Here is a 27,205-nt window from a genome sequence, read left to right as displayed (position 1 = left end):
AAAAAAGAATGGTCTCCAACTCCATGCAGGTTGCTGCAGATGCCATTATTTTGGTCCTTTTTATGGCTGAGTAGTATTCCATGGTGTGATTTAAGAGGTCTCCAGATTCACAGAAACTGCTGCTAGTGGCAAGGATTTCGATAAAATAATAGAGCTGGAAAAGGTGCTGGGTGGGCCATAGCGCCGGCCTGAACATGCTGGTGGTCCAATCCCACTGCCTGTGTGTCTCTTCATACTGGCCCTGTCTCCACAGTGGTGCTCCTGTACATCCTGCTTGGCACCATCGGGACCCTGGTGGCCGTGCTGGTGGCGAGTGCCCTCCTCTACAGGCACTGGATTGAAATAGTGCTGCTGTACCGGACCTACCAGAGCAAGGACGAGACGCTGGGGGGTAAGGTTACCTCCACGTGCGGCCCTCTGACTTTTCCTCTTGGAATTGACTTGGAGCAGGACAACAGAAAATACCATCACTAGCCCTTGGCTTTGTTTCCTCAGAGTTACCTTATAAAAGAATTTCAAATGTCGCCTGCCAGCCAGGGCAGAGCATAAAGAAGGAGCTGAAGAAAGAAATGTCCCCATGGATCAAGTCATGCCCCTGAGGTTTTGAGGCCTTCCTCCAGGTCTAGTGACCTCACACTGAGGAAGGCTGGAGAAACAATTATTTTTTTCATTCCAGTTGCCAGGGATCTTGTAGGCAATGCTATTGTGAAACATGTTGAACTTAAAAACAATCCCTGTATAACCAACCTAAAGTAATAGGGCACATGACTGAACATCTCTGTGCCTTTGTTTCCTCATCTATAGAACAGGATTGTCATAGCACCAATTGCAAAGGATGCTGTGAGGGCTCATTGATGTATTTTTAAGACACATTAAGTCTGTATTTATTTATTTATTTATTTTGAGATGGAGCCTTGCTCTGTCTCCCAGGCTGGAGTGCGGTGGCACCACCTCAGTTCACTGCAATCTCTGCCTCCCAGGTTCAAGCAATACCTCAGCCTCCTGAGTAGCCAGGATTACAGGCATGTACTACCACGCCCAGCTATTATTTGTGTTTTTAGTAGAGACTGCTGGGTTTCACCATGTTGGCCAGGCTGGTCTCGAACTCCTGACCTCAAGTGATCTGCCACCTTGGCCTCCCAAAGTGCTGGGATTACAGGCGTGAACCACTGTGCCCAGCCACATTAAGTATTTAGAATGGCGCCCAGCACATGGTAAATGCTCAGCATGTGCCAGGCTATGGCTGTTTCTTGAGGACTAGAGTGTTTGCCTGCCATGTGCGTTAGCTACTTTAAGGGTTACAGCAATCCTACCAGCCAGGCAGAGACAGAAAGTCATGTGCCTAAAATTGAACCACTGGAAGGCGCTAGAGCTTGGGATTTGGGCACAGGTTGTCTGGCTTAAGAGATCTCATTAGCTGTTACCTCAGTTAGCCTCATCTGTAAAATGAGGGCTTTGAAGATGGTGGGAATGCCCCCAGAAGTGAGAAGTCCTGTAAAATGCAAGCACTATTACTATTAATGACGTGCCTGTCAATATTTGAGGCAGGATAATCATGTTCATTGATGTTTGCTTCTTTGGAATAGAAGCGTTGCTTCTGTTTTTTTTTTCTAGTCCTGGAAATCTCTAAGGTTAGAAGGTTTGCAGTTTTAGTAAATGACTCTGTCGCTTAAAAAAAGCAGAATCCCTTTCTGCTGGATTTCAGGGATAATTATCTACCTTACTGAGAGGGCCCTCCAAACTCCAGTGCTTTCCCAAACTAGGAATTCAGTGAGGAGTTGTCAGATCCCTGGGGGAAGAAAAGGTGAATAAAGACCGGCATGGGAGGCTGGGTGTGGTGGCTCACACCTGTAATCCCAGCACTTTGGGAGGCCAAAGTGGGAGGAATGCTTGAGCTCAAGAGTTTGAGACCAGTCTGGGCAACATGGTGAAACCTGCCTCTACAAGAAATTTTTCAAAGTTAGCTGGGCGTGGTGGTGCCCCCCTGTAGTTCCAGCTACTTAGGAGGCTGAGGTGGGAGAATCACCTGAGCCCAGGAAGTCAAGGCTGCATGATTACATCACTGCACTCCAGCCTGGATGACAGAGTGAGACCCTATCTCAAAAAAATAAAAATAAAAATAAAAAAGTGGCCAGGAGTGGTGGCTCACATCTATAATCCCAGCACTTTGGAAAGCCCAGGCAGGCAGATCACTTGATGTCAGGAGTTTAAGATCAACCTGGCCAACATGGTGCAACCCCATCCTTACTAAAAATACAAAATGTAGCCAGGCTTGGTGGCAGGCACCTGTAATCCCAGATACTCAGGGGACTGAGGCAGGAGAAGCACTTGAACCTGGGAAGTGGAAGTTGCAGTGAGCTGAGATCATGCCACTGCACTCCAGCCTGGGTGACAGAACACGACTCCGTCTCAAAAAAAAGAAAAAAAGAAATGTATCAGTCACATCTTTCTTTAGACTAGCTATTGAGAATACACACTAGAAATCCTTACGCCAAATGTTTTTAAGATTTATTTTAATAGCTTTTTTGAATGAAGCAAATTATGTAATCAATGTCTTAAAATGCTACTTACCTTAAGATTCTGGAACTTGTGTAGAAGAGTCAGTCAATCGGGAAACATTTACTTGTGTCCTTTCTCTTTCTACTTTGCAAAGACAATGTTTTAGTGATCAGATCTGGAGGCAGAATCCAGTTTTCAAGCACAGGGATGCAGCGCCCTCTGTTGGCCAACCTAACATTTTTAAGCAAAATGACTGCTTTGAAGTTAATGCTGAGTAACCAAAATTTCAGAGCTGTAGAATGTTAGAATTCTGGAAGACGTCAGAGATCATCATCCACTCTCTAATTTTATGACTAAATAAATGTAGTTTCCAGGATATAGAAAAATTTTAGTTTGTTGGGATTTCACATGATATGGAAGGAATAGAGGCAACTATGGTGTGTTACACATTTAAACAGCACAGCACCTACCTGCCAGCCATGCTCCACAAGTCTCGTCCTTCCTACATGAGCAATGAGGTGCTTCATAGGTTAGTTTCCCAAACTCAGCTCTTTGGCATCCTCCTCTATTGATTCTGGGACCTTCCTTTTTGGTACCTGGTACTTCCTTCCACTGAGGCATCTTTTTAGGTTCACCTTGAACATGGTGTACTGCTAAACAGTACCAGCAATCAGTGCTATTGTTTGCCATTTTGTAACAATACTTTGACAGGGATTGTGGGAACTGCTGGAATACGAATCTGATGTATCCCATTCCAAAGCCTGTCAGTTAAGTGTTGGGATTTTCTACTTCTTCCAGTTAGTTTCTTAGTCTCAGTAATCATATGCATTTATAAAGTATGCATATGAAAATATAGGATATTTTCAAGGTCTCATGTCTCTGTTGACTGTATTATTTTACATATTATATAAATCATTATTTTATAATACAGTCAACAGAGGCATATGAGACCTTGAAAATATCCTATAACAAGTTCTATACATACAGTTTTCCATCTAGAATAGAGGGGAATGGACATTTACCTTGAACCTCCTGTGAGTCAGGCACCAAGAAATTCATGTACATTTATCTCATGAAACCCTTAAAACAGCCTGCCCAGGAGTTATGATTGTCTCTATTTTACATATGGGGATTCACATATCGGCGTATGTGCCATCAACTCTCCGAGGAAGTACTATTTCTCCTTGGATACAATGTGCTGGGTGTTAGCAGCACTTTGCTTACTGGATATCGTCATGTTGGATGGGGCAGACTCCTGTTTGATGTGTGACTAATGAGACAGAAACACTGCAGGTGCAAAGAAGGCTCAGAGAAACTCCTGAGTGCATGTGATTTAATCAAAGAATGCCTCAGCCGTTTGATCTAACCTCGGTGAAAATGCAAAAGTGCTTCATAAATCAGAATTCAATTTGGGGTGAACAATCAATACCACTCAGTGGTATGATTTTGAAATGAATTTTTAAAATCAATTTAGTAAGTATCCCAAATCTTATTTCTTATTCATTTGCCATACGTTTCGAGCATATGTATGTGTACCATGATAGTAAAAAAAAAAAAGTAAATGACTTGTGTTTTTATAATGTTTCCTATTCTTCAGATAAAAAGGATTTCGATGCTTTCGTATCCTATGCAAAATGGAGCTCTTTTCCAAGTGAGGTCACTTCATCTCTGAGTGAAGAACACTTGGCCCTGAGCCTCTTTCCTGATGTTTTAGAAAATAAATATGGATATACCTTGTGTTTGCTTGAAAGAGATGTGGCTCCAGGAGGAGGTAAGTCCAACATGTCAAGAAAAACTACAATGCAAAAAGGGCAGTTCAATGCAATCTCCAAGTCTTTTTTGTCCTTCTTTCTTTTGGAATATAGATCTGGGAGATTACATGAGGTTAGAACATCTTGGGCAACAATACAGAAACTATATGTTCCAAAGATGTGCTCCATTATCAAACAGATCCATCTGCAGGAGAAAACAATGATATGGGGCCCTAGGTGGGCCTTCTAGGACAAAGATACCTCTCCTGGCTTCGCAGCTGAAGGTTGTCTCGGTCACCCCAATTTAGTGGCCCCTCTGATTTCTGTGACTCTGCCTCCCACAAAGCTCTCTCAGCACTGGTCAAGCAGACTTCTCAGGCCTGGGCCAAGCCCTGGACACTCTGAGAGGTTCAGATCTCAGCCTGTCCTGCTGGCCTCCTCCTCCTCAGATATCCCCACCAAGGAACCTGGGATGTTCCATGGCTCCCATTATCCCAGCTTACCTAGTTCCAGTTGGCTTTGTTCCTAGAGGAATTGCCAATTGGGGGAGACTGAACACAAAGCAGGGAATGTAAAGGTGAGAGTCACTAGACACTGCAGCGTATCTCCAACTGGCAATAGAGCTGATACAGTGTAAGTGGTAGAGTAAACATGTCTCCCTTCCTCCTTATGTAAGAGAATCCATTGCAAGGACCTCTCTGACTCAAGGTTTAACAATATCAGTTGCAAATAATCAAATGTTTTATTTCCAGTGTATGCAGAAGACATTGTGAGTATTATTAAGAGAAGCAGAAGAGGAATATTTATCTTGAGCCCCAACTACGTCAACGGACCCAGTATCTTTGAACTGCAAGCAGCAGTGAATCTTGCCTTGGATGATCAAACACTGAAACTCATTTTAATTAAGTTCTGTTACTTCCAAGAGCCAGAGTCTCTACCTCATCTTGTGAAAAAAGCTCTCAGGGTTTTGCCCACAGTTACTTGGAGAGGCTTAAAATCAGTTCCTCCCAATTCTAGATTCTGGACCAAAATGCGCTATCACATGCCTGTGAAAAACTCTCAGGGATTCACGTGGAACCAGCTCAGAATTACCTCTAGGATTTTTCAGTGGAAAGGATTCAGTAGAACAGAAACCACTGGGAGGAGCTCCCAGCCTAAGGAATGGTGAAATGAGCCCTGGCGCCCCCTCCCGGCCAGTCCCTGGGATAGAGATTTTGCTGGACAGAACTCACATCTCTGTGTGTGTGTGTTCAGGCTGATAGGAAATTCAGAGTCTCCTGCCAGCGGTGAGCAAGCTTGATGGACAATGGAATGGGATTGAGACTGTGCTTTACAGCCTTTGATCTCCTGGACTGGACAGAGGGCAAGTGAATTCTTGAGACCTTGGATACTTTCAGTACACAACAACCCTAAGATTTCCCAGTGGTCTGAGCAGAATCAGAAAATACAGCTACTTCTGCCTTATGGCTACGGACTTTCATGTCTACCATGTATTGTACATATGACTTTATGTATACTTGCAATCAAATAAATATTATTTTACTAGAAAGAGTGATTTGTTTTTTTTTCTTTTTTTCTTTTTTTTTTTTTTTGAGACAGAGTCTCATTCTGTCACCCAGACTGGAATGCATGTTCTTGGCTCACTGCAACCTCTGCCCCCCGGGTTCAAGCAATTCTCCAGCCTCAGCCTCCCTTGTAACTGGGATTACACGCATGCACTACCATGCCCGGCTAATTTTTGTATTTTTAGTAGAGATGGGGTTTCACCATGTTGGCCAGTCTGGTCTCGAACTCCTGACCTCAGGAGATCCGCCCGCCTCAGCCTCCTGAAGTGCTGGGATTACAGGCGTCAGCCATCACATCTAGCCTTAGAAACAAAGAATTTCTGTAAAGAAGACAATTCTTACTCCATGGTCAGCCAACAACTCTGGAGCACAGAAAGCATAAAAGGTAAAGACTAACAGGACCCAGAATAGACAGGGCTAGGATTGGTTTCTACTGTGTCCTTATGCGAAGTACCCACACTGGGTGGATGAACTAGAGGAAGAATCCCTTTTTGGGGGGGCAGTTGCAGCCTGTGCCAGGATATAGGCTTGGAAAGAAGAGTAGAGTTAATTTCAGTTCCTCCATGTGATGTCGGCCAGAGATCTTTGTGTTACGTATAAAAGTGTAAATCCTTACCCTGGGTCCCTGGAAGTACAGACCAACTGGACCAAAATGATCAGGCCAATGAAGAGACAAGGAATGGACTTGCAGGGACACACGAAGCAGAGAGACAGTGGCCAGAGTCAGCAGCGCAGCTAAGTCTGGAGAATAAGGATACACACTGGTTAAACGGCAGCAAGAATGGAATGTGAACAGAGCTGTAGCCTGAACCTTCTGCTGAGGCTGGCGATCCTGTGTGCTTCCGATTTGGGGGTCTCCCTTTAGGTCCTCCTAAGTAATGAAGTGATGGGCTGCAGGGCCATGAAACTGTTTCTAATAGACAAGGCCAATTTCCTCCTCGTAAGTGTATTTCCTTGACCAGAATTTAACCTGTAGTTAAAATAGTGTTCCACTCACATATGAATATCAAACTCTTATACTCTGTCTTCTCTGCAGGAATAAAATGATTTATCGTCTGAGCAATAAATAAAAGCCATGTCTGGACTCGTTCACATGCAATGTGTCACACCCACCAGTCTGGATGTGATCCAAGTTCAGAGTGGCTAAAAGTCATGGTTGCCTTGGGGCCTGTGTGAAACACTGTTTTGCTCTTTTTCACAGAGGCACCCACATCATAAAAACCACTGTGGCTTTGGCACCAAGCAACATCCTTGTTGGAAATTTCAGTGATAAAGTTAACGATGAGTTAAAGGGTATAAATTATTCTTGGAGGAAGTTTCTTGTGGGAAGGATCATTGCAGGGCCTCAGGGAGGAGAAGCCCACACTGTCACTGTGCCACTGTGCTTTGCTGATGGCCAGGATCCCTGGCCTTCCTGCTAGCCATGCTCTGAGATTTAAGACTCAGACTTCTTGTGGCCAGTTTGTTCAGTTTATCCTAAGATAGATAATGCTAGAACCAAGCTATCCAGAGGTCCAGCGTTTTGACCTTAGCTTCGTGGAAAATCAAATCGAAGTTCAGGTTAGCACGTACACAAAGGGAGAAATAGCCAGCTCTAATATTTACAGACTACGCTCTTTCCAGGCTGCTAGGTACACTGAACATAACAAAGAAGCATTCTAGACAGGGGGCTATTTATATTTCTTACATGTCAGTTAACCACAACAAAGCAGACAACCCAAACAAATTTTCTATGTATAGGACACTGATTGCAATAGAACAATTGGACTCAGTGGAAAATAATTAGAAAAGAGTATTGCTTCCCTATCGCATCTTCTGAGGTGCCCGTATGTTCTAGTTCCTGGTGTACCTATTGTCCAAGTATGCTTATTATAGTACTCTCTTTCACTCCAAAAAAGTGTCCTACCTTGGATGATGGCCACCCTCCTTCAAACACTCATCATAGAGTACTCCTCACTGACATTTTTATGAGAGCCTGAGCAGTTCTCATAGCTTTCCGGGTCCCTTTTGGGTTTTAATACCTACATTTAACATCCATATCATTTCTAGGTTAAAATTCTCGGTAAGATGGAGTCGACAGCACCATCCTGTCTCTTCCTCCTAGTGCAGCTGTAAAGTCTGGATAAAAATGCATCAAAACTCAATTTGAGTATTCTGAAAAGTAAATAGAAGCAGACAGTTTGGGGAAGACAATAATTCAAGGTCTCATAATTTGTCTCCAGTCTCTTCTGACTTGGACTCAGTATAGTCTGAAACTCAGAGGTAGACCTCAGTGGTAACAGAAAGAGCTTCAGAAGAAGCACTCTAGTTCTGGCGTGAAGACTGAGAAAGCGTTTCCTAGCCCTCCCATATTTTCCCTTTCATGTTCTTTCACCACCCACTCTCTAAGCAATCCTGTGGTAGCAGCAGTGACACCACCAAAAACAGTGGCATTAGCGGCCCTCGAGAGCCTAAATCTCTGAGTAAGGGGAATTGTCCACCTTGATATGAGGACCTGTAGTCCCAATAGGGTGTGGCAAACCTCTGCTGATGTTTTATTCTTTCTTTATCCTCTTACCTTTTCGTTAGGTGGATGTAAGCAGTTGTAGGAAGTGCACTGCAGAGTGAGGTAAACAAAGCCTCAATGCTTTGGCCAGAGAACTGCACAGAGGAGGAAAGTACAGGCAGAAAGGAGCTCAGAAAACTGAACCCATAAAATTGTTTATAAACCTCTGGACTCATTCCCAAGCTGTACATGTATGAATCTGATCCTAAAGGGAATACCATAAACTTTGAGAACTGAGCTATAGGAGAGATCACTTTCTGAGTTCCAGACTGGCCGCTGAAAGGTAGAAACATGAAGCAGGTCCAAATAGAACTGAAAGGCAGTGAAACAAAACTGAAATTGAAACCACAAGCTTAGTTTGGAGCCTTCATCTCAGTAGGTTACTTGCCTGTTGAAACAGAAATAACATAATACATAAGATTTCAACAAGATCTAGAATTGTATAACATAATATTTGAAACATCTAGGATGTAATTTGTTAAAAGCAAAATTATGACATTTTCTGGTAGAATTTTCAATATAGGTAGAGGTAATGCAACACGAAGGAGGGCAGGTAAGGGGCCTAGATAATGGTAAGGTGTCTATTTCCCACTTGAAGTGGCACACTATTGATTCTGAGTAGAATGTGAAAATTGTATGTAATATTTTATTCCATTGAGTAACCATTAACACGAACAAACAGAACATCAAATATCGTTAAAACATGATGGACATAGAAATACTATTCAGTCTGTAAAAAGAAGGAATTTCTACCATGGGTCACAGTATGGACAGACCTTGAGGACAGTATGCTATGTGAAATAAGCTGGACACGGAAGACAAATACTGCATCATTTCGTTTATGTGAGGTATCTAAAATAGTCAAATGCATAAAATCAAAGACTAAAATGGTGGCTGGAGGCTGGGGAAAATAGGAAGCTCTTGATAAATAGACACAAAATATCAGATACGTGAAATGAATAAGCACTAGATGTGTGCTGCACCGCATTATGCCTATAGTCAACAATAATGTATTGTACACGTAAAATTAAGGTGATAGGCCTTATGTTGAGTGTTCTTTCCATAATAAAAATGTTTTGGTGGAATAATCAAAATGTTTAAATAATCCAAAAGGAAGGAAGAGAAGAACAGAGGAACAAAAACTAAGAAAATAAATAGAAATCAAATAACAAAAAGGTAGACATAAATCCAAACATCATAATAATTACATTAAGCGTAAAATGTCTAAACACAATAATTAAAAGACCGAGATTATTAGAATAAACTTTTATAAATTTATTTAAAATCATCTTCAGTAAGCCCTTTATCAGATCTGACTTGATCAGAACCAGATTCAGCTAATTTGCTTTCTTCAAAGTTAGTGAAATCTTGGTCATTGTCTTGCATTCTCAGCACATTGTCTTTTGCAAGCTTATCTGAACAAGAAATTTAATCCCCTTATAATAAAAATGCTTTGAGTATAATGATATAGGTAGGTTAATAAGATATAATTACATGAACATTAATTAAAAGAAAGAGTGTATATATTTAATAAATATGTTATTTATATATTCTTTAGAAATGAATAATATATCAATAAATATATATTTATATGATAAATATGTTGTTTATTATTTATTTTATATATAGTATATGATAAAATATATTAATACATTCTATTTGTTTCTAAATAAATAAACATATATGTGCGCACATTTTTTTGAGACAGGGTCTCCCTCCATCGCCTGGGCTGGAGCACAGTGATGTGATCATGGCTCACTGCAGCCTTGACCTCCCAGGCTCAAGCAATCTTTTCACCTCAGCCCCCAAGTAGCTGGGGCCACAGATGTGCAGCGCCACATCTGGTTAATTTTTTCATTTTTTTTTTTTGTAGAAACGGGGCTTCACCATGTTGCCCAGGCTGGTCTTGAACTCCTGAACTCAAATGATCTGCCTGCCTTTGCTTCCCAAAGTGCTGGGATTATAGGTGTGAGCCAAGACGCCAGGCCCTGGAGTGCCTATATCAGCTAAAGGAGACTTTGGAGCAAGGCAAATTACCAGAGAGAAAAACAGATATTACATTATGATAAAAGGATAAATTTACCAAGAGAACATAACAATCTTAAATGTGTATGCACCTAACAGCAGTGCTTCAAAATTCATGAAGCAAAACTGACAGAACTAAAAGAAGAAATAGACAAATCCACAACTGTAGTTGGGGACTTGAATATTATTCTCAAGTAGTGATAAAACTGGTAAACAGAAATTTATCAAGAATATAGGCCATGCATAGTGGCTCATGCCTGTAATCCCAGCACTATGGGAGGCCGAGTTGGGCGGATCATGAGGTCAGGAGTTCGAGATCAGCCTGACCAACATGGTGAAACCCTGTCTCTACTAAAAATACAAAAAAATTAGCAAGGCGTGGTGGCATGTGGTTGTAATCCCAGCTACTCAGGAGGCTGAGGCAAGAGAATCGCTTGAACCCGGGAGGCAGAGGTTGCAGTGAGCCGATATCGCACCACTGCACTCCAGCCTGGGTGACAGAGTGAGATTCCGTCTCAAAAGAAAAAAAAAGAAGAAGAATATAGAACAACGTCTCTTAATTGTTGTTTTCTAGATCTACTTGACATTTATAGAATGCTCCACCCAATGACTGTAGAATACAGAATCTTTTAATGTACACACCAACCATCTGCTAAGATAGACCATATCCTAGATTGTAAAACAAACAATAACAAGAATTTAAAAACTGAAATTATACGAAGTTATGTTCTGTTTTTATAATGGATTTATAATGAATTCAGACTAGAGATTATTAACAGAAAGATGGTGGGAAAAATCTCAAAACATTTGGAAATTAAGTGACACATTTCTCAATCTATGGATAAAAGTGGAAGTCTCAAAGTAAATGAAATGATATTTTCAAATGAATAGAAATGAAAATGCAACATATCAAAATTTGCAAGATGAGACTAAAGCCATACTTAAGGGCAAGTACATAATATTAAGTGATTACGTTAGAAAAGGAAAATATATAAATTAATAATCTAAACTTCCACCTTAGGAAGCAGAAACAAATAATAAATTTAAGAGCAGAAATCACTACCATTGAATAACATAAAACAATAAACAAAAGCAATAGTACAGGAACCTGGTTCTTTGAGAGCATCAATAAAATTGAAAAACTCCTAGCAAGACTGACCAAAAAAAAAAAAAAGAAGAAGAAGAAGAAAGACACAAATTACCAATATTAGTAGTGAGATCAGAGATATCAATACAGATCCTGCACATCTTAAAAGAATAAGGAAATGTTATGGATACTATATAAATACATTTTTTTTTTTTTTTGAGGCGGAGTCTCGCTCTGTCGCCCGGACTGGAGTGCAGTGGCCGGATCTCAGCTCACTGCAAGCTCCGCCTCCCGGGTTTACGCCATTCTCCTGCCTCAGCCTCCCGAGTAGCTGGGACTACAGGCGCCCGCCACCTCGCCCGGCTAGTTTTTTTTTTTTTTGTATTTTTAGTAGAGACGGGGTTTCACTGTGTTAGCCAGGATGGTCTCGATCTCCTGACCTCGTGATCCGCCCATCTCGGCCTCCCAAAGTGCTGGGATTACAGGCTTGAGCCACCGCGCCCGGCCATAAATACATATTTGACAACCTAAATGAAATGGATAAATGCTCAAAAACCACAAGCTAAAAATACTCATCCAACATGAAATAAATAACCTAATTGGTCATAACTATTAAAGAAATTGAATTCATATTATTAAATTTCCAAAGATCAAATCTTCAGACCCCAATGGTTTCACTGCCTAATTCTATCAAACATTTAAAGGAAAAAAAAAATGTGAATCTTACACAATTTCCTTTTCAGAAAACAGAAGAAGGAACATTTCCTAAGTTATTCAAGTTATTATGAGTCCAGAATTTTTCTAATACCAAAACCAAACAAAAACTTATAAGAAAACTATAGACCAACATTCTTCATGTACACTGACACAAAAATATTCAAGAAAATGTTAGCAAACTGAACCTCACAACATATAAATATAATAATGCACCATAACCAAGTGGAGCTTACCCTGGGTATTCAAGGCTGGCGTAATATTTTAAAATATTTCAGTGTAATTCTTTGTATTAACAGACTAAGGAAGAACAAACACGTGATCATATCAACCAATTCCAAAAATATATTTGACAAAATTCACCATCTACTCATCATAAAACCTTTCAGCAAACTAGGCATAGACGGGAATTTTCTCGTCATGGTAAACTGCTCCAAAAACAACAACAACAAAAAACAAACTATAGCTGAAAAAGTCATACTAAATGGTGAAAGACTGTATGTGTGTTTTCTCTATAAGATGGGAAGCAAGGCAAGGATACTTACTCGCAGAATCCTATACAATCTTGTATGAAAGTTTTCATCAGTACAATAAGACAAGGAAAAGAAATAACATGCATGCTGTTTGGAAAGAAAGAAAGAAATCTCTCCCTTTTTCTGAAAAGTAATTTTCTATGTAGAACATCCAAGAAAGCTACAAAAAGATCCCTAGAACTGATAAGTGAGTTTAGCAAGTTCTCAGGATACAAGATTAACAATGTAAAAATCAAATATATTTCTATCTCTATTAAGAAACAATTGAAAATCAAATGTTACAGTCATTACCATTTATAATAGTTCAAAAAAGAAAGAAGGAAGGAAGGAAGGAAGGACGGAAGGAAGGAAGGAAGGAAGAAAGGAAGGAGAAAAAGAAAGCAAGAAAGCAAGCGAGCAAGAAAGAGAAACTTAGGTATAAATCAACAGAATGTGTGGATGTTCTGTAAGCTGAAAACTATGAAAGACGAACAAAATTAAAGAACAGTTAAAGAAAGAAGCATAGCATGTTTGGTGATATAAAGATTCAACATATTGTCAAATCAACAATCCCATTTACATTGATTAAGAGGATTAACACAATTCCAACCAATATTCCAGCAGAATTTTTTGTAGTTATAGGCAAACTAATTCTAAAATGTATGTGGGAAGGCGAATAAACTAGAAAAACCAAAGGTATTTGGAAAAGAAAATAAAGTTGGAGGAGTCATGCTACATGATTTTATGAATCAAGAAAAAGTTACAGCAACCAAAATGGTGTGATATTAACAAAGTAATAGATCAATGGAACTGTGTAGAAAGTCTAGAAATACATCCACACAAATACGGCCTATTGATTTTGACAAATTTTCAAAGGAAATTCAGTAAAGAATAGAGTTTTAAACAAATGGTGTTGCATCAATCATGCAATAAGATGAAGCTCACAGCTTATACAAAATTAACTAACAATAGGCCATAGATCTCAATGTGAAACCTAAATCTATAAAACTGTTAGAAGAAAACATAACCTGGGATTAGAAAAAGAGTTCTTAGATGTAACACAAAAAACACGATCCATAGAGAAAAAAAAAGTTGGAGTTTAACAAAAATTAAAACCCCTTTTTCTGAGAAAACCACTGCTAAAAGGATGAAAAAACAAAAAAACAAAAAAACAAACAAAACAAAACAAAAAAAATCTTTAAACTGAAAAAAAATTACTTAAAAGTCACAAGTCCAACAAAGGACTTGTGCTGAGAATTTATAAAGATCTCTCTAAACTCAATAATACAAGTAGCTATCAATTAAAAAAGGAGCAAAAACTTGAATAGACATCTTGCTAAAGAGGATAGACAGATGGCAAATAGACACATGTAGACACATGAAAAGATGTGCAACATCACCATCCGCTAGGAAAATGGAAATTGAAGCCAAAGGAGAAAACACATACACATACACACACACACACACGCACCATGAGGCACATAGAGAAAAAGAAAAGAAACTTAACAACACGAAATGGTGACGATGTAGAGAAACTAGAACTCTCATATACTACTGGTGAGGGTGCAAAATAGTGCAGCCACTCTACAAAACAATTTAACAAGTCCTTATATTATCCTTACTAGATGCCCCAGAAATCCTACTCATAGATATTTACCCCGGAGAAATAAAAACTTGTGTTCACACAAAATCCAATACACAAATGTTTATTGTGGTTCTACTCATAACCACTAACACCTAGAAAAACTCAAGGACCTTCAACCAGTATGTGTCATCTAAAGTCCAATCAAAAGACAGAAATCACCTAGTAACTTAAAAAGGGATATTGTGATGTAAATAATTATTTGCCTATGATGAGAGACTGATTATAAAGACATGAATAGAACTCCAAAGAGTACCTCAGGGCTGAGAGATAGCGGAAAGACAAGGTTGGAAGTGGTCCCCTCCCCAAGGCTGGCATTCAGACATCACTAGAAGAGGTGTGGTGTAGCCCACTGAATGGCAATGAAGGTCTCCTACTTGCCTGGGTCAGAGCTGGTTCACAGCTGCTGGGAAAGCTGGAAGCAAACCTGTGGGGTGCAGTCAAACATGGCTGGTAGGCAGACATGCAGCATGGCCAGGCATGACTGCTTTAGGGTGCAGGCGAGCTGTAGTTGATATGGGGGTACACAGGGCATTTGGAATGCCACTGTAGGCATGTGGCCTGGAGTGCACAGTGTCCACATCAGGAAGATGTTGGGAGGTGGTCACCTGGCTTAAGCTAGTACTGCCAGGTCACTGAGCGATGGCTTCCTCTGGATACAGCTAGTGCAGGGCACCAACAGATGTCTACACACACACACACACACTGCTGCCTGATGGTGCAGCACAAGTGAGAAAAAACAGAGCACAGCAGCTGGAACCAGATGAACCCTCCTGTAATGCTTGTCCGACTCCCTGTACCAAAGAAGTGAATATTATGCTCACTGTATAGGATGAATGTTTCAGAAATCCAATCCATTACACAGAGCAGGTACTGAATGGTGAATTCAGAGCTGTGAGGTAATACACTGATAACTGGTGATACATTGATAACTGGTACAGGGTGAATTAATTAACAAATAGTTGTACAAGCAAACCATGAAATTCTTGTCAGCAATACGAAAGAATTCACCACTGAGACATGCACCAGCTTGGATGCAGTATGCTGGGTAGAAAAAGCTAATCTCTAAAGGTTACATGATTCCATTTCTATGACATTTTCAAAAAGTCAAAACGGTGACAAAACAAATTTGTGGTTTCCAGGAATTAGGGAAGGAGGAGGGCAGGTCTCAAAGAAAGAGCATGTAACCTGATTGTCTTGGTGATTGCATGAATTTACCTCCGTATTTAAATGCACACAATTGTAAATCAAACAAGCTAATTTTATTGTATGTTAATTTAAAAATAAAAATGTAAACCCATTCTCCCTGACCCTACCAAGATGCCCACTGCTCCTGGTGCACCTCATCTTCTGCCTCATGCAGTAAAGCCCCTAATGCTTCATTCTTCCAACGTGACTCTAACCTGGTTATTCTGCACAGCATTCACCTGGTTCATGGGGAACTGGGTGCCCACTTTCCCCACCATTGCTCCCAGGCTTCCCTCTCTTTCCTTGCTCTCCAGCTGCATTTGTTCCTGCTGATCTCACACTGTCAATGATATCCTGCTGAGGATCAGGCACCAGTCTGATTTTTGAAACCCAAGGAAAAGATTATAAACTCTTTGAAGACTTTTTTTTACTTGTCTACATTCCAATGACATAGATTCTGTGGGGATGAACAACTCAGCTCTGTACACCTTCAGCAGGGGTGAAATGTCAGTCTTCCCCGCTGGCAGACAAGCCTCGTGTGTATGAGTTGTGACCTTGTAGCTCTCTAACTGGGGGGCCGTAGTGACTTTTACATAGGTCTCTGGGGATGTGATTGCTGGACCAGTTTGGGTGCCTTTAGCAAGTCCTGCAGGGGTTTTGTCCAGCATCTCTGTTTGAACTGAGAGGGCACTTGTCACTCTAAGTCCTTAAATTTGTCACGTTTGCCAAAATTCAAGGTCAACTGACAAAGGCCCTATTTAACCTCTGATTGTACCCACCCCCAGGTAAGTTTCTGTGCCCTTTAAAAAAAACAACTATATACAAGCAAGTCTCTGACCAGAACTTGGCACAATTAACTATCACTTACTGGCTACTCTTACCTTTGCACTCTGGTTCATTTCATGTCTAGGAGTTTTTCATAAGCCCCACAACTGTAACTGGATTATTGAACACGCTGAGTTTACTAAGACATCTACAGAAAATGGCACTGCTCTTCTCCCACCATTGCCTCACTATATTTTTTAAGGTCTCATTTGCTTCTACTGATCAGATCCCATAAGAAGCTATTTACTAATCAACCATTCAATTACAGATGGATGATCGTGTATGCAATTGTACTTTAAGTCCAACTAAAGCTAATTGCAGCTATGTGACGGAGAAAACGTTACGTGTTCACCAAAACCATTTTGTTTTCCTGAACACACAGCCACTTTTCTCAGCCTTCTTTGTAGTTGGTTTGGGTCATGTGACTAATATTTTCTAGAAGGAGAGTGGATGTGACAGGGTGATTTCTAGACTGAGGCAATGCAGATATAACTTTTGCACACTTTGTCTTGCCCATCGTGACCTTAGAGGCTACATGCTTGAACTGGCATGGCCACATGGTAAAGGTTTTCCTTACCCACATTTGAACTATAATGTGGCACAAAATAAACTACCTGTGTTCAGCCACTGAAGTTTCTAGATGATTTATTATTGCTGCGGCATTTAAAGTGTCCTGACAGAAAAAGTAGAGTCTTCTGTTCTCTTCCTTAACGTCTCAGAGTGAGGGTTTTCTCATCTGAAATGGTCCAGGTTTTCAGAGTTAAGAAATTCACACTGAAACAGTTCTCTTTTGGTGGACAGCATCCTGATTTCCCTCTGTGTTGTTCTGTCTCATTTTCTCACATAATTCCTCCTTCTTGCCTTCTGATTCTGCGCTATGTGCCTGTGACAAGGCAGTTCAGGCGATCATTGCTGAACTGAACTGAGCTCTTTGTGTACCATCACACAAGGGAAGATACTAATGAAGAATCCTTCCCACCCCATTTCTAGACTTGCACAATGGGTATTGACAACTTATTCCAGTAGGTGCTGCTTCCAACAGTTTTCTTTTCTTTTCTTTTCTTTTTGAGATGGAGTCTCATTCTGTCGCCTAGGCTGAAGTGCAGTGGCGTGATCTTGGCTCACTGCAACCTCTGCCTCTCGGGTTCAAGCAATTCTCCTGCCTCAGCCTCCTGAGTAGCTGGGATTACAGACACATGCCACCACACCCAGCTAATTTTTGTATTTTTAATAGAGATGGGGTTTCACCGTGCTGGTCAGGCTGCTCTCGAACTCCTGACCTCGTGATCCACCCGCCTCGGCCTCCCAAAGGGCTGGAATTACAGGCATGAGCCACTGTGGCAGGCCACCTCCAGTGCTTTTCCAAGTCTTTCTGATCTTCTCTCTTAAAATTAACTAAATGTCTCTTCCCTTTTGCCAGGTAGGTGCAGTATAGGCATTTCTCAAAGGAAACAGAATACACTGCAATGCCATCATTTAGCATATTTCTCAGTAAAATACGATTCACTGTGAGTGCACAAGTGTGGGTACCTTATTGCAGGTGGGTTTAATTGGTATGATCAATTACAATCACATGTACCCATCCAACATCACTGGTCCTCATCCAACAACATACACAGACACTGAACTCAGTGGAATAGGGCTGCTGCTGTGGCAGGAGCACATGCAGTGTAGCTTGCGAAGATATTCTTGGTCATTTGATTTCCTACAGATCCATCACTTTCTCCATGCCATGAGATTCCTATCAACGTTGCCAAAATAGCCTCATTTTGGGTATCCTACAGTCTTGATCCTCAGGGCTTATATCACTATGTCATATAAAATTGTGAACAGTCTCTGACTTTTGTATGAGGGACTTACAAACCCCGGGTGCTCTTGGTTGTCGAACTAAACTCAGCACTGGTTAGGCCACTCCCTTGAGTCTGGAGGAGGCAGAGCCAATGTCTGGGCCCTGAATTTTGCCCCTGCCCCTGCTGTCCTTTGCCTCAAAAGCCCATTATCATTTCTCACACAGAAAACATCCTGACTCTGATTAGAAACCCTCTTACCTGAGCAATTCCAGTAATGACTTTGGACCTAGAACCATGTGCACAAATTCATTTGCCTACAAAATGGCATAATCCGACCCAAGCTGGTTCAATTATCAAAACATGACCTCATTGTAAAAGGCTTTTTATTTTTTTTTTTTTGAGACAGGGTCTCACTCTGTTGTCCAGGTTGGAGTGCAGCAGCTCAACCACAGCTCACTGTAGCCCCAACCTCCTGGGCTCAAGCAATCCCCCGACTCAGCCCTCTGAGGAGTTGGGACTAGCTGGGACTATAGGTATATACCACCATGCCCTGCTTTTTAAAATTATTATTGTTAGTTTTTATAGAGATGAAGTCTTGCTATGTTACTAGCACTGGTATCAAACTCCTGGGCTGAAGGGGTCCTCTCACTTTGGCCTCCCAAAGTGCTTAGATTATAGGCAAGAGTGACCACTCCCACCTGATCCAAGAAGCTTTCAGCTTCCTGTACATCTGAGCTCCTGGTAAATATCCCATGGGCAGGTCCTGCCTACTGGTTGACAACAGCCTATTACCCACCCCCCCACTTCTAGCCTCATACATTTCTGGAAACACATGTATTGCGTTTCCCAGGCCTTCTTTGCCCACTCTTCACTAATTGTCTCTTATCAATGTTAGGGTTTGTTTTTGTTTTTATTTTTTTGTGCAGGATCATGCTTTAGTCTATGTGTCATGAAGGTGATGGAGAAGTGAAGTATTCAAGCAAAGGGAAGGATGTCTTATCAGTTATGGAAGTTCAGGCTAGCAGGGAAATATCTGGGGACAGCATGGTATTGCTAGCCCATGTTAAAGAAGTGGGGATATTTATCTGGGCCTTGACTTAAAGCATTGGGGGAGACTAAATGTGGAGGTTTAGAATCTTGCTCTCACCTTCTGAGGCACCCTTCACCCTCAGCAGATTAGGTATAAAAATGCTTCCTGGCCTCTGCTTCAGTGCTCACCCAGCTGGTAGCTACAGGATCAGTTCTGCAGCAGAGCTTTCTGGGATAAGCAGTTCATTTCAATGATTTAATACAGATGGATCTTTGAAGGGTCTCTCTAGTGGTTTATCAAAAACCCTCCCTTTGCTAAAGACTGATAATCATGAGTGTTATATCGGTAGGGGACGTAAACACTGTCTTGTAACAAAGAACAGATTTCAGAAGTTAAAAGCTAGCTGTGGAAGTGTCCCGTACCAGGGATATCGGCAGATATACTCTTCTGTTTTAACAGAGTACCAAAGAAAACTCAGGTTCTGCCAATTGAGACAACAAAGAGAACAAATTATTTTACAGGTCACAGTTAGCTTCATCACAGGGAGCCAGAACCAGGCCGTGGAAAGCTCTCCTAAAGATTTCTTCTATGGACTGAATTGTGTACCCCTAAAATGCACATGTCAAAGCCCTACCCCCTAACCTCCAGTGTGACTGATTTTGGTGATATGCTCTTTAGGAGGTAAAATTAATGAAGTAACAAGGGTAGTACCCTGGACCAAAAGGATTATTGTCCTTGCAGGAAGAAACACCAGAGATTCTCTCTTTCTCGCACTAGCTTGCACAGGAAAAAGGCCACATGAGGATACAGCAAGAAGGCAGCTATCTACAAGTGAGGAAGAGAGGCCTCACCAGAAACCTAACTAGCTGCCACCTTGATCTTGGACTTCCCAGCCTCCAGAATCATGAGAAAATAAATTTTTGTTGTTTAAGCCACCCAGTCTGTGGTAATTTGTTACAACAGCCTGAGCAAAGTAATACAGTTGCCAAGCTTACCCGGATGTGTGATGCTGGAGATGATATGAAGCAGGCAGAAGCCTTGAAGGAGGAATAGATTTACCTGGACTAATCATAGAAAATGGGAGGTGGCAGTGGTCACTGGCCTGCGAGTTGGTTCTTTACAGACGAATTGTGAATAAAGTTCAGCTGACTTCCTCCACATTCGTGCATGTACTCGAAGACTGAGTAGAGGAGAAAACTGCAGTCTCCTCTGGTCCACGGAATTGTCCACATCTCATTGGCTTACGTTTTCCATGTCCATTTATCTAAACTGCCTGAATATCTACCAGCAATCCTTCTGCTAACAAAAGCAGCATCTTCCCAATATCAGAACATGTTATCCACCTACCTTAATGATAATCAGTGTTCCTCGAAATCCAGTGTCATGGTCCCGCTAAGGGAATAGGAATTTAGTTGAGGAAAGAAATAAAAGAGGGAAAACTAGACCTACCAGGCATTCCTAACGTAGGTGGTGGTGGTGATAGGTGATGGGTTGAGTGGGGTGGAAGTGGGAGGGGATCAGCCCTTGGAACAAAGAGGAAAGATTAGGGAAGATACAATTGCTGGCTCAGCTGTTTTAGACTGGGTTCAACTAGCCCTGTGACTCATTGTCTAAACAGTGGTGACTGGTGACAATGTGGGTAAATAGACAAGGATGACACATTTCATTTTTAGCCACCTGGCTGTCTTATTTCAACCATCCCATAAATTTAGGATGTTTTGTGGACAAGTAACTTATTAGGAAGTATTTTAGGATTCTAAAGGATATTAGACTTCTACCTATATGGAGTTTATCATCGCTTTGAAATAAAATGAATCTAATACTTTTCTAGTATGAATTCTGTAGTAAGCATTTTTCTTTCTGTTATGTGTCATGTCACCTAATCCTTAAACATCTTTAGAATAGGCATCCTCCTCATAATCATCATTGTCGTGGATAAAGTAGCTGAGACTGAAAGAGGTTTAAGATGTGCCCAAGTTCACATAGCTTCAAATTTTTCCCCCTTGCAAAGTTTGTATTCCCTTAAGGAAGCTATCATAGTAGAACTGTAAGAATCTGACATTAACTCTGGTGTGAAGATCTGTCTTATTACGAAGCTTACATTCATGCCCACCCCATCCACCCACACTACACTGTGGTATTTCCCATCTCCTTCCATACTGGAGGGTCTCCTGGACTTGATTTTACCTTTACCAGCCCCCTCTGTTTCACTCTGAGCAGTGGAAGTTTGACTTTGGGGAGCAGAGAGAGCGCTCAACTTTCTGTCCTGAAAGCAGGGTCATAGCTTTTGACTTCTCTCCAGCTTAAGATACAGGCTTTCAATTTAGGGGTATGATATACCAGAACTTGATCCAAGGCCATCCAGCTTAATTGCTAGCTATGGTCTTGGAAAGCAAATCATCTTTCTGGACAGCATTGACCAATTCTCTATCACTACTCTTTTTCATTTGTCTTCCTAAAAAAGAATGTAAATTTGAGCCCTGACAAAGTATCAAGAATTCAGGGGCAAGCAACAGACACTTTAGTCTCAGAGTGCTACACAAATACTTTCTGGTGAAGTCAACTATGACCACACGTTATGGGAAGGAAGAAAAGGTGTGCTGATTATTTTGTTGAAAACTGTTCTTGGAGAAAAATGACTTTCTAATTCGTCATGTGTAAAATATGGTATCAGTTCAGCTTTTTTTTTTTTTTTTCCTTTGGAGTTTCTCTAAAACAAAAGTTGCCTCTAGAAAAAACTGAGGGTAAAAAGGGAAGAATGTTCCCTAAGCTCCTCTTCTGGCTATGCACAGTTGAAACCCTGGGGGATGGGAGATTCTCTTGCCATGTGTACCACCCTCAATTAGTCCCATGAGGGAAGACAGGATATGGCAACCTAAATTATAAGGCATCCACTGGGGAGAGGATGTCTGGCCATTCCTTCCCTGCCACTGGGCTCTATATGTGAGCGCGTTTCTATGAACAGATGACAAGAACCACAGGGATTCTTGGGACTGGCACCAAAAAGGGGTCAGGAAGGCAGGTCAGAGAAGGTCAAGTTTCTACAACCAATACAGTTATCTGAATAATTAGATCAAAACTGTCAGGTATCCAATAGCTTGCTGCTGACCTAAAATTCCAGGATGATTCTTTTAACTCTCTGCCTTGCAAGTGAAAACTGTTTATATTTTCCCTTCACCATCACAAGTATAAACAGAAAAGTGCCCAGCACCCTGCGATACTCCGATGCACCTGTGAATGGATCTTTTCCAAGAAATTAAGTTAACTGATAATTATTATTTGGATCATATTACCATGTAGACACATCAAGATGAATTTGGTTTCAATTAACTATGAGGCTCCAACTATAAGGCTCCCATTTATCAATTGCCCTGACCCTTCCTAAATGTCTGCATCCTCTTTCTAGTCAGAGAAACCTGCACAACACAAGTGTCTTATTTTAACATCACACCCTCTTCCTGAGGCATCTTTTTCTTTCCTGTTATTCCCAGGATAGATGACGGCACATTCTGCACATCATTTGAATGAATGCAAGTCCTGCTCATTTCCGTTTCATCCTCTCCCTGCTTTTTATTACTTAGTGTTTCCTATGTGCCACACTGTTGTAAGCACCCTATGAATATTAACTCATTTAATTAATTGTAGTAATTTTTATTAATTTGATCTTCATTATTTTGTAAGTGGACATCAGGTTTTCCAGTGCTATTTGTTGAAAAGGGTATTCTTTATATATTGAATTGTTCTGACACACTTGTCAGAAATCAATTGATCACAAGGGAAAAGGATTTCTGGACTATTCATCATCTTCTGTTGTTCTGTATGTCTGTTCTTATGCCAGCATCTCATTATTTTGATTACTCTGGTTTTGTAATAAGTTTTGAATTTGAGAAGTATCAATTTTCCAAATTTGATCTTCTTTTAATAAGATTTGTTGGGCATATTCCTTATGAATTTCAGGACCAGCTTGTTAGTTTCTGAAAAAGGAAAAAAGACACAATTTTGGTAGAGATTGTGTTGAATCTGTAGTTCTTTTTATTATTATTATACTTCAAGTTCTGGGGTACATGTGCAGAACGTGCAGGCTTGTTACATAGATATACACGTGCCATGGTGGTTTGCTGCACCCTTCAACTCGTCTCCTACATTAGGTATTTCTCCTGTTATCCCTCTCCTAGCTCCCAACCCCGTGACAGGCTCTCATGTGATGTTCCCCTCCCTATGTCCATGTGTTCTCATTGTTCAACTCCCACTTATGAATGAGAACATGCAGTGTTTGGTTTTCTATTCTTGTGAAAGTTTGCTGAGAATGATGGTTTCCAGCTTCATCCATGTCCCTGCAAAGGACATGAACTCATCCTTTTATATGGCTACATAGTATTCCATGGGGTATACATGCCACATTTTCTTTATCCAGTATATTATTGATGGACATTTGAGTTGGTTCCAAGTCTTTGCTATTGTGAATAATGCCACAATAAACATATGTGTGCATGTGTCTTTATAGTAGAATGATTTATAATCCTTTGGGTGTATACCCAGTAATGGCATTACAGGGTCAAATGCTATTTCTAGTTATAGATCCTTGAGGAGACACCACACTGTCTTCCATGATGGTTGAACTAATTTACACTCCCACCAATAGGGTAAAAGCATTCCTATTTCTCCACATCTTCTCCAGCATCTGTTGTTTCCTGACTTTTTCATGATTGCCATTCTAACTGGCATTAGATGGTATCTTGTTGTGGTTTTGGTTTGCATTTCTTTAATTACCAGTGATGATGAGCATTTTTCTTATGACTGTTGGCTGCATAAATGTCTTCTTTTGAGAAGTGTTTGTTCATATCTTTGGCCCACTTTTTGATGGGGTCATTTGTTTTTTTCTTGTAAATTTAAGTTTTTTGTAGATAGTTCATTTTTGAGACAGTTGACTACATAACAATATTAAGTCTTCTGATGTAGGAACAGACATATCTTTCCATTTATTTAGATCTTCTTTACATTCAACAATTTTTTTAGAGTACAAGTGTGACATTTTTTTGATAAACTTATTCCTAAAAATTGTATTTTTTGTTGTGATTATAAATGGCATTGTTTTCTTAATTCTGTTTTGTTTTATTCATTGTCACTATAAAACACAATTTGCTTTTGCATATTGATCTCATATCCTACAAGCTTGTTGAACTCATTTATTATATCTAATATTTTTTAGTCAATTATTCAGGATATTCTATTTAAATATTTTAGAATAATCTATTTAAAAGATCATACAAATGGAAATAGTTTTATTTTTTTCCTTCCAATCTGAATGCCTTTTATTTCTTTTCATTGTCTAAATGCCCTGACTAAAAGCAGCTCTAGTAGAATACTGAATGGAAGCGGCAAGAGTGTATCTCCTTGACGTATTCCTGTTCTTTCAGGGAAATGTATTTAGTCTTTCCCCATTAAGTATGATGTTGGCTGTGCATTATCACGTTGAAGAAGTTCCCTTGCATTCCTGACCTGTGGAGTGTTTTTAAAATAAAAGGTTGTTGATTTTGTCAAATGCTTTTCTCAGTCTGTTGAAATGGTCATGTGGTTTTGCCTTAATTCTACTGATATGCATGTTACATGAAATAATTTTTAAATATTAAACCAACCTTGCCTTCCTGAGATAAATCCCACTTTGTATACATAAGTTTGAATTCTTATGTCTTCTTGATAGATTGACACTTTTCTTTTTCTTAAATGTCCCTGTTTAGCTCTAGTAACATTTATTATTTTAAACCCTAATTTTGTCAGTGTAAAGCCACTCAAGCTCTCTTAGCATACTGTTTGTGTGATATATCTTTTCCCATTTTTTTTTTTTTACTTTCAACCTACTGGTATCTTTGAAACTAAATTTTTTTTCTGCCTAAAACCCAGGTATTTTAGATGATATCTTGTAGCAATTCTTGATGCTGCTTTCTCTCCCTCCCCCAACTCCGGGGCTTTTTGTTGCTTAATTGTTTGCTGTTTGTTTAGTGACTTGGCTGGACTATATCAGCAAAGTCTATTTCCCTGTGCAGCTTTTTATATTGCTCCTCAGCCAGTGAAGCCTGGGGCATGGTTATAACACCCCTAAGCCCTTTCTCCCTTCCCCCAGAATAACAATGGTTTTAGCAGGCTTCTCTGACTTTCTTTCAGTGATCTGTTAAGCTTCTAGCTGGTCTGTTGTATCTATTGATATCACCCTCAACTGTTAGCCTCCAGTAACTGCTGGTTGATATGGCCTATTGTATTCAACAATGCCTTGGGTCTTAAATTACTCCACAGTATGATCCATTTAAAGTCAGGCCCCTTTGCAGGGTAATCTTTGAGAGCAGTCTTTGAGACATGTTATAACCTCAGGAGAGCTCTTTTCATCCATCTCTTTTTCTGGTTCTTCTGTTAAGCTTCCAGTTGTTCTACTCTTTAACTTACTGCAATCGTGGGGCTACTGGCTTTACTTCCTTGCTCACAACCTAAATCTTCATTGTTTTTGACAGTGCCCTTAGGCTTGAACGTCTCTATATTTTGTTCCAACTAAAGTTAGTCTACTTAGAGTTAGCTATAGAGTTCTCTGTTCTATAGCCTGTCTCCTGTCCTTGGCAGAACCTCTGTTCCACTACTCTGGAGATGGGGACAGAGACAGAGACAGTAACCTACTTTCTTGGAGTGATACCTCTGGTGTGTCAGTGGGATGCTGGACTGGGGCAGTAGCCACTAGTCATCTTGGTTTATTTCCCCTGTTGTGAAAACTCAGCCTTATGAACAAGTTGAGAGTTAATCAGGGTCCAGTATTCCTAGTTTGCTGTTTCTGGGGTAGATTCAGTTACACTTGCCTGCAATAGAGTCTGTTCAACATATTGCTGGGATTGGAGTAGGGCAGAGTTTGGTTACATATGTTGAAAACCTGACTTTTCTGGGTAGAAACTGTAGTCCTAAACTGGGATCTGGGATGAGAGGCAGCCCCATTCTCTTGGCTATGTTCATCCAGAATAGAGTTTTTCTCACATTGAGTTGAGGAGTGGGTAGAGAAAACAGGCCATGACTTCAGATCTTTCTAATATTCAGAAGATTTGTTTCCATTTCCGTCTGTTCTTAGGACAATTTCCAGAGACTATGTGGTTGTTTTTGATTTTTAATGATCTCACCAGTTATAGTTGTTTCACTAGGAAGAGAGTCTATGATGCTTCTCATGCTGTCATTCTGGAAGAGCTTCTCCCTTCTTCCCCCTTTCCCCTCACTTTTGCTGCCCTTGGTTTGCACCTCTCATGGAAGCTTTGTCTTACATACACTTTTTGGGGAACTTATATTAAGAAAGCATTTTAGAAAGAATGTTCAGACATCTGTATGAAAGTACTGCATGAGTGGAAGTGATGCCAGTGGTTGATGAAGTGGGCTGCTACATCTTAACGTGGACTACAAGTTAGTAGACTGTTGCACAGCTCAAGTTGTTCTCCTACCATCCTCCCAAGATTGACCTTCTTACTCTGAGAGGGACTGGACTATCAGCCATCAGGTGATCATAAGGCTAAACGGGTTGCCATATACTCACAAAATTTGGAATTTTAGAGCAGGAAATGGTTATGAGGTATGGACAGCATCTCTATTTTATAGATGAGAAAACTAAGGCTCAGACAGGTAATTTTCCAAAGCCAATAAGATAATTAATATCTGAGTAAATAAGGCTTTTGCTTCTTAGTTTTGGTTTTTCCACAAGGCACTATGCGAGACTTGCTCATTTCTTTTTAGAAAAAAAAAAAAGAACAATAAAATGCAAATGAAAATAAAACACCCATTATAAAGCAGCTTTCTATTAAAGGATATTCATATATTCTTTGAGAAAAAATTATTGACTCCATATGGGTACCCTTCTTGTAGTCCACCTGACAGTCTCATTGCAGTGACTGAATCTAATCTATTTTGGAGTCAAACTGAAGGAAAAGGAAAAAATATTCATATGTGAACTTTTAATTCTATTGCCTCACTATGAATTTGCATCTAGGTGTTAGCCCTTCTCAACCATTCCTTT

The 27,205-nt window shown here is 40.4% G+C and overlaps 1 protein-coding gene across 2 annotated transcripts in view; it reads left to right on the top strand.

The window, feature by feature from the left end:
• IL18RAP (interleukin 18 receptor accessory protein) overlaps positions 1-5,801 on the top strand; it is a 33,583-nt gene extending 27,782 nt beyond the window's left edge. For both annotated transcript variants that reach the window (XM_033175599.1, XM_033175598.1), the window contains 3 exons: positions 254-391; positions 4,097-4,270; positions 5,003-5,801. In XM_033175599.1, the coding sequence (XP_033031490.1) occupies positions 254-391; positions 4,097-4,270; positions 5,003-5,418 (728 nt within the window). In that variant the 3' untranslated portion in view covers positions 5,419-5,801. The remainder of the gene's footprint in view (positions 1-253; positions 392-4,096; positions 4,271-5,002) is intronic.
• Positions 5,802-27,205: the final 21,404 nt, after the last annotated feature.

This window comes from Trachypithecus francoisi, unplaced genomic scaffold, assembly GCF_009764315.1.
Source record: "Trachypithecus francoisi isolate TF-2019V2 unplaced genomic scaffold, Tfra_2.0 Lachesis_group17, whole genome shotgun sequence".
Lineage (NCBI taxonomy): Eukaryota > Metazoa > Chordata > Mammalia > Primates > Cercopithecidae > Trachypithecus > Trachypithecus francoisi.
The sequence above is the reverse complement of the archived record's forward strand: the minus strand, read 5'-3'. Positions and strand labels throughout refer to the sequence as shown.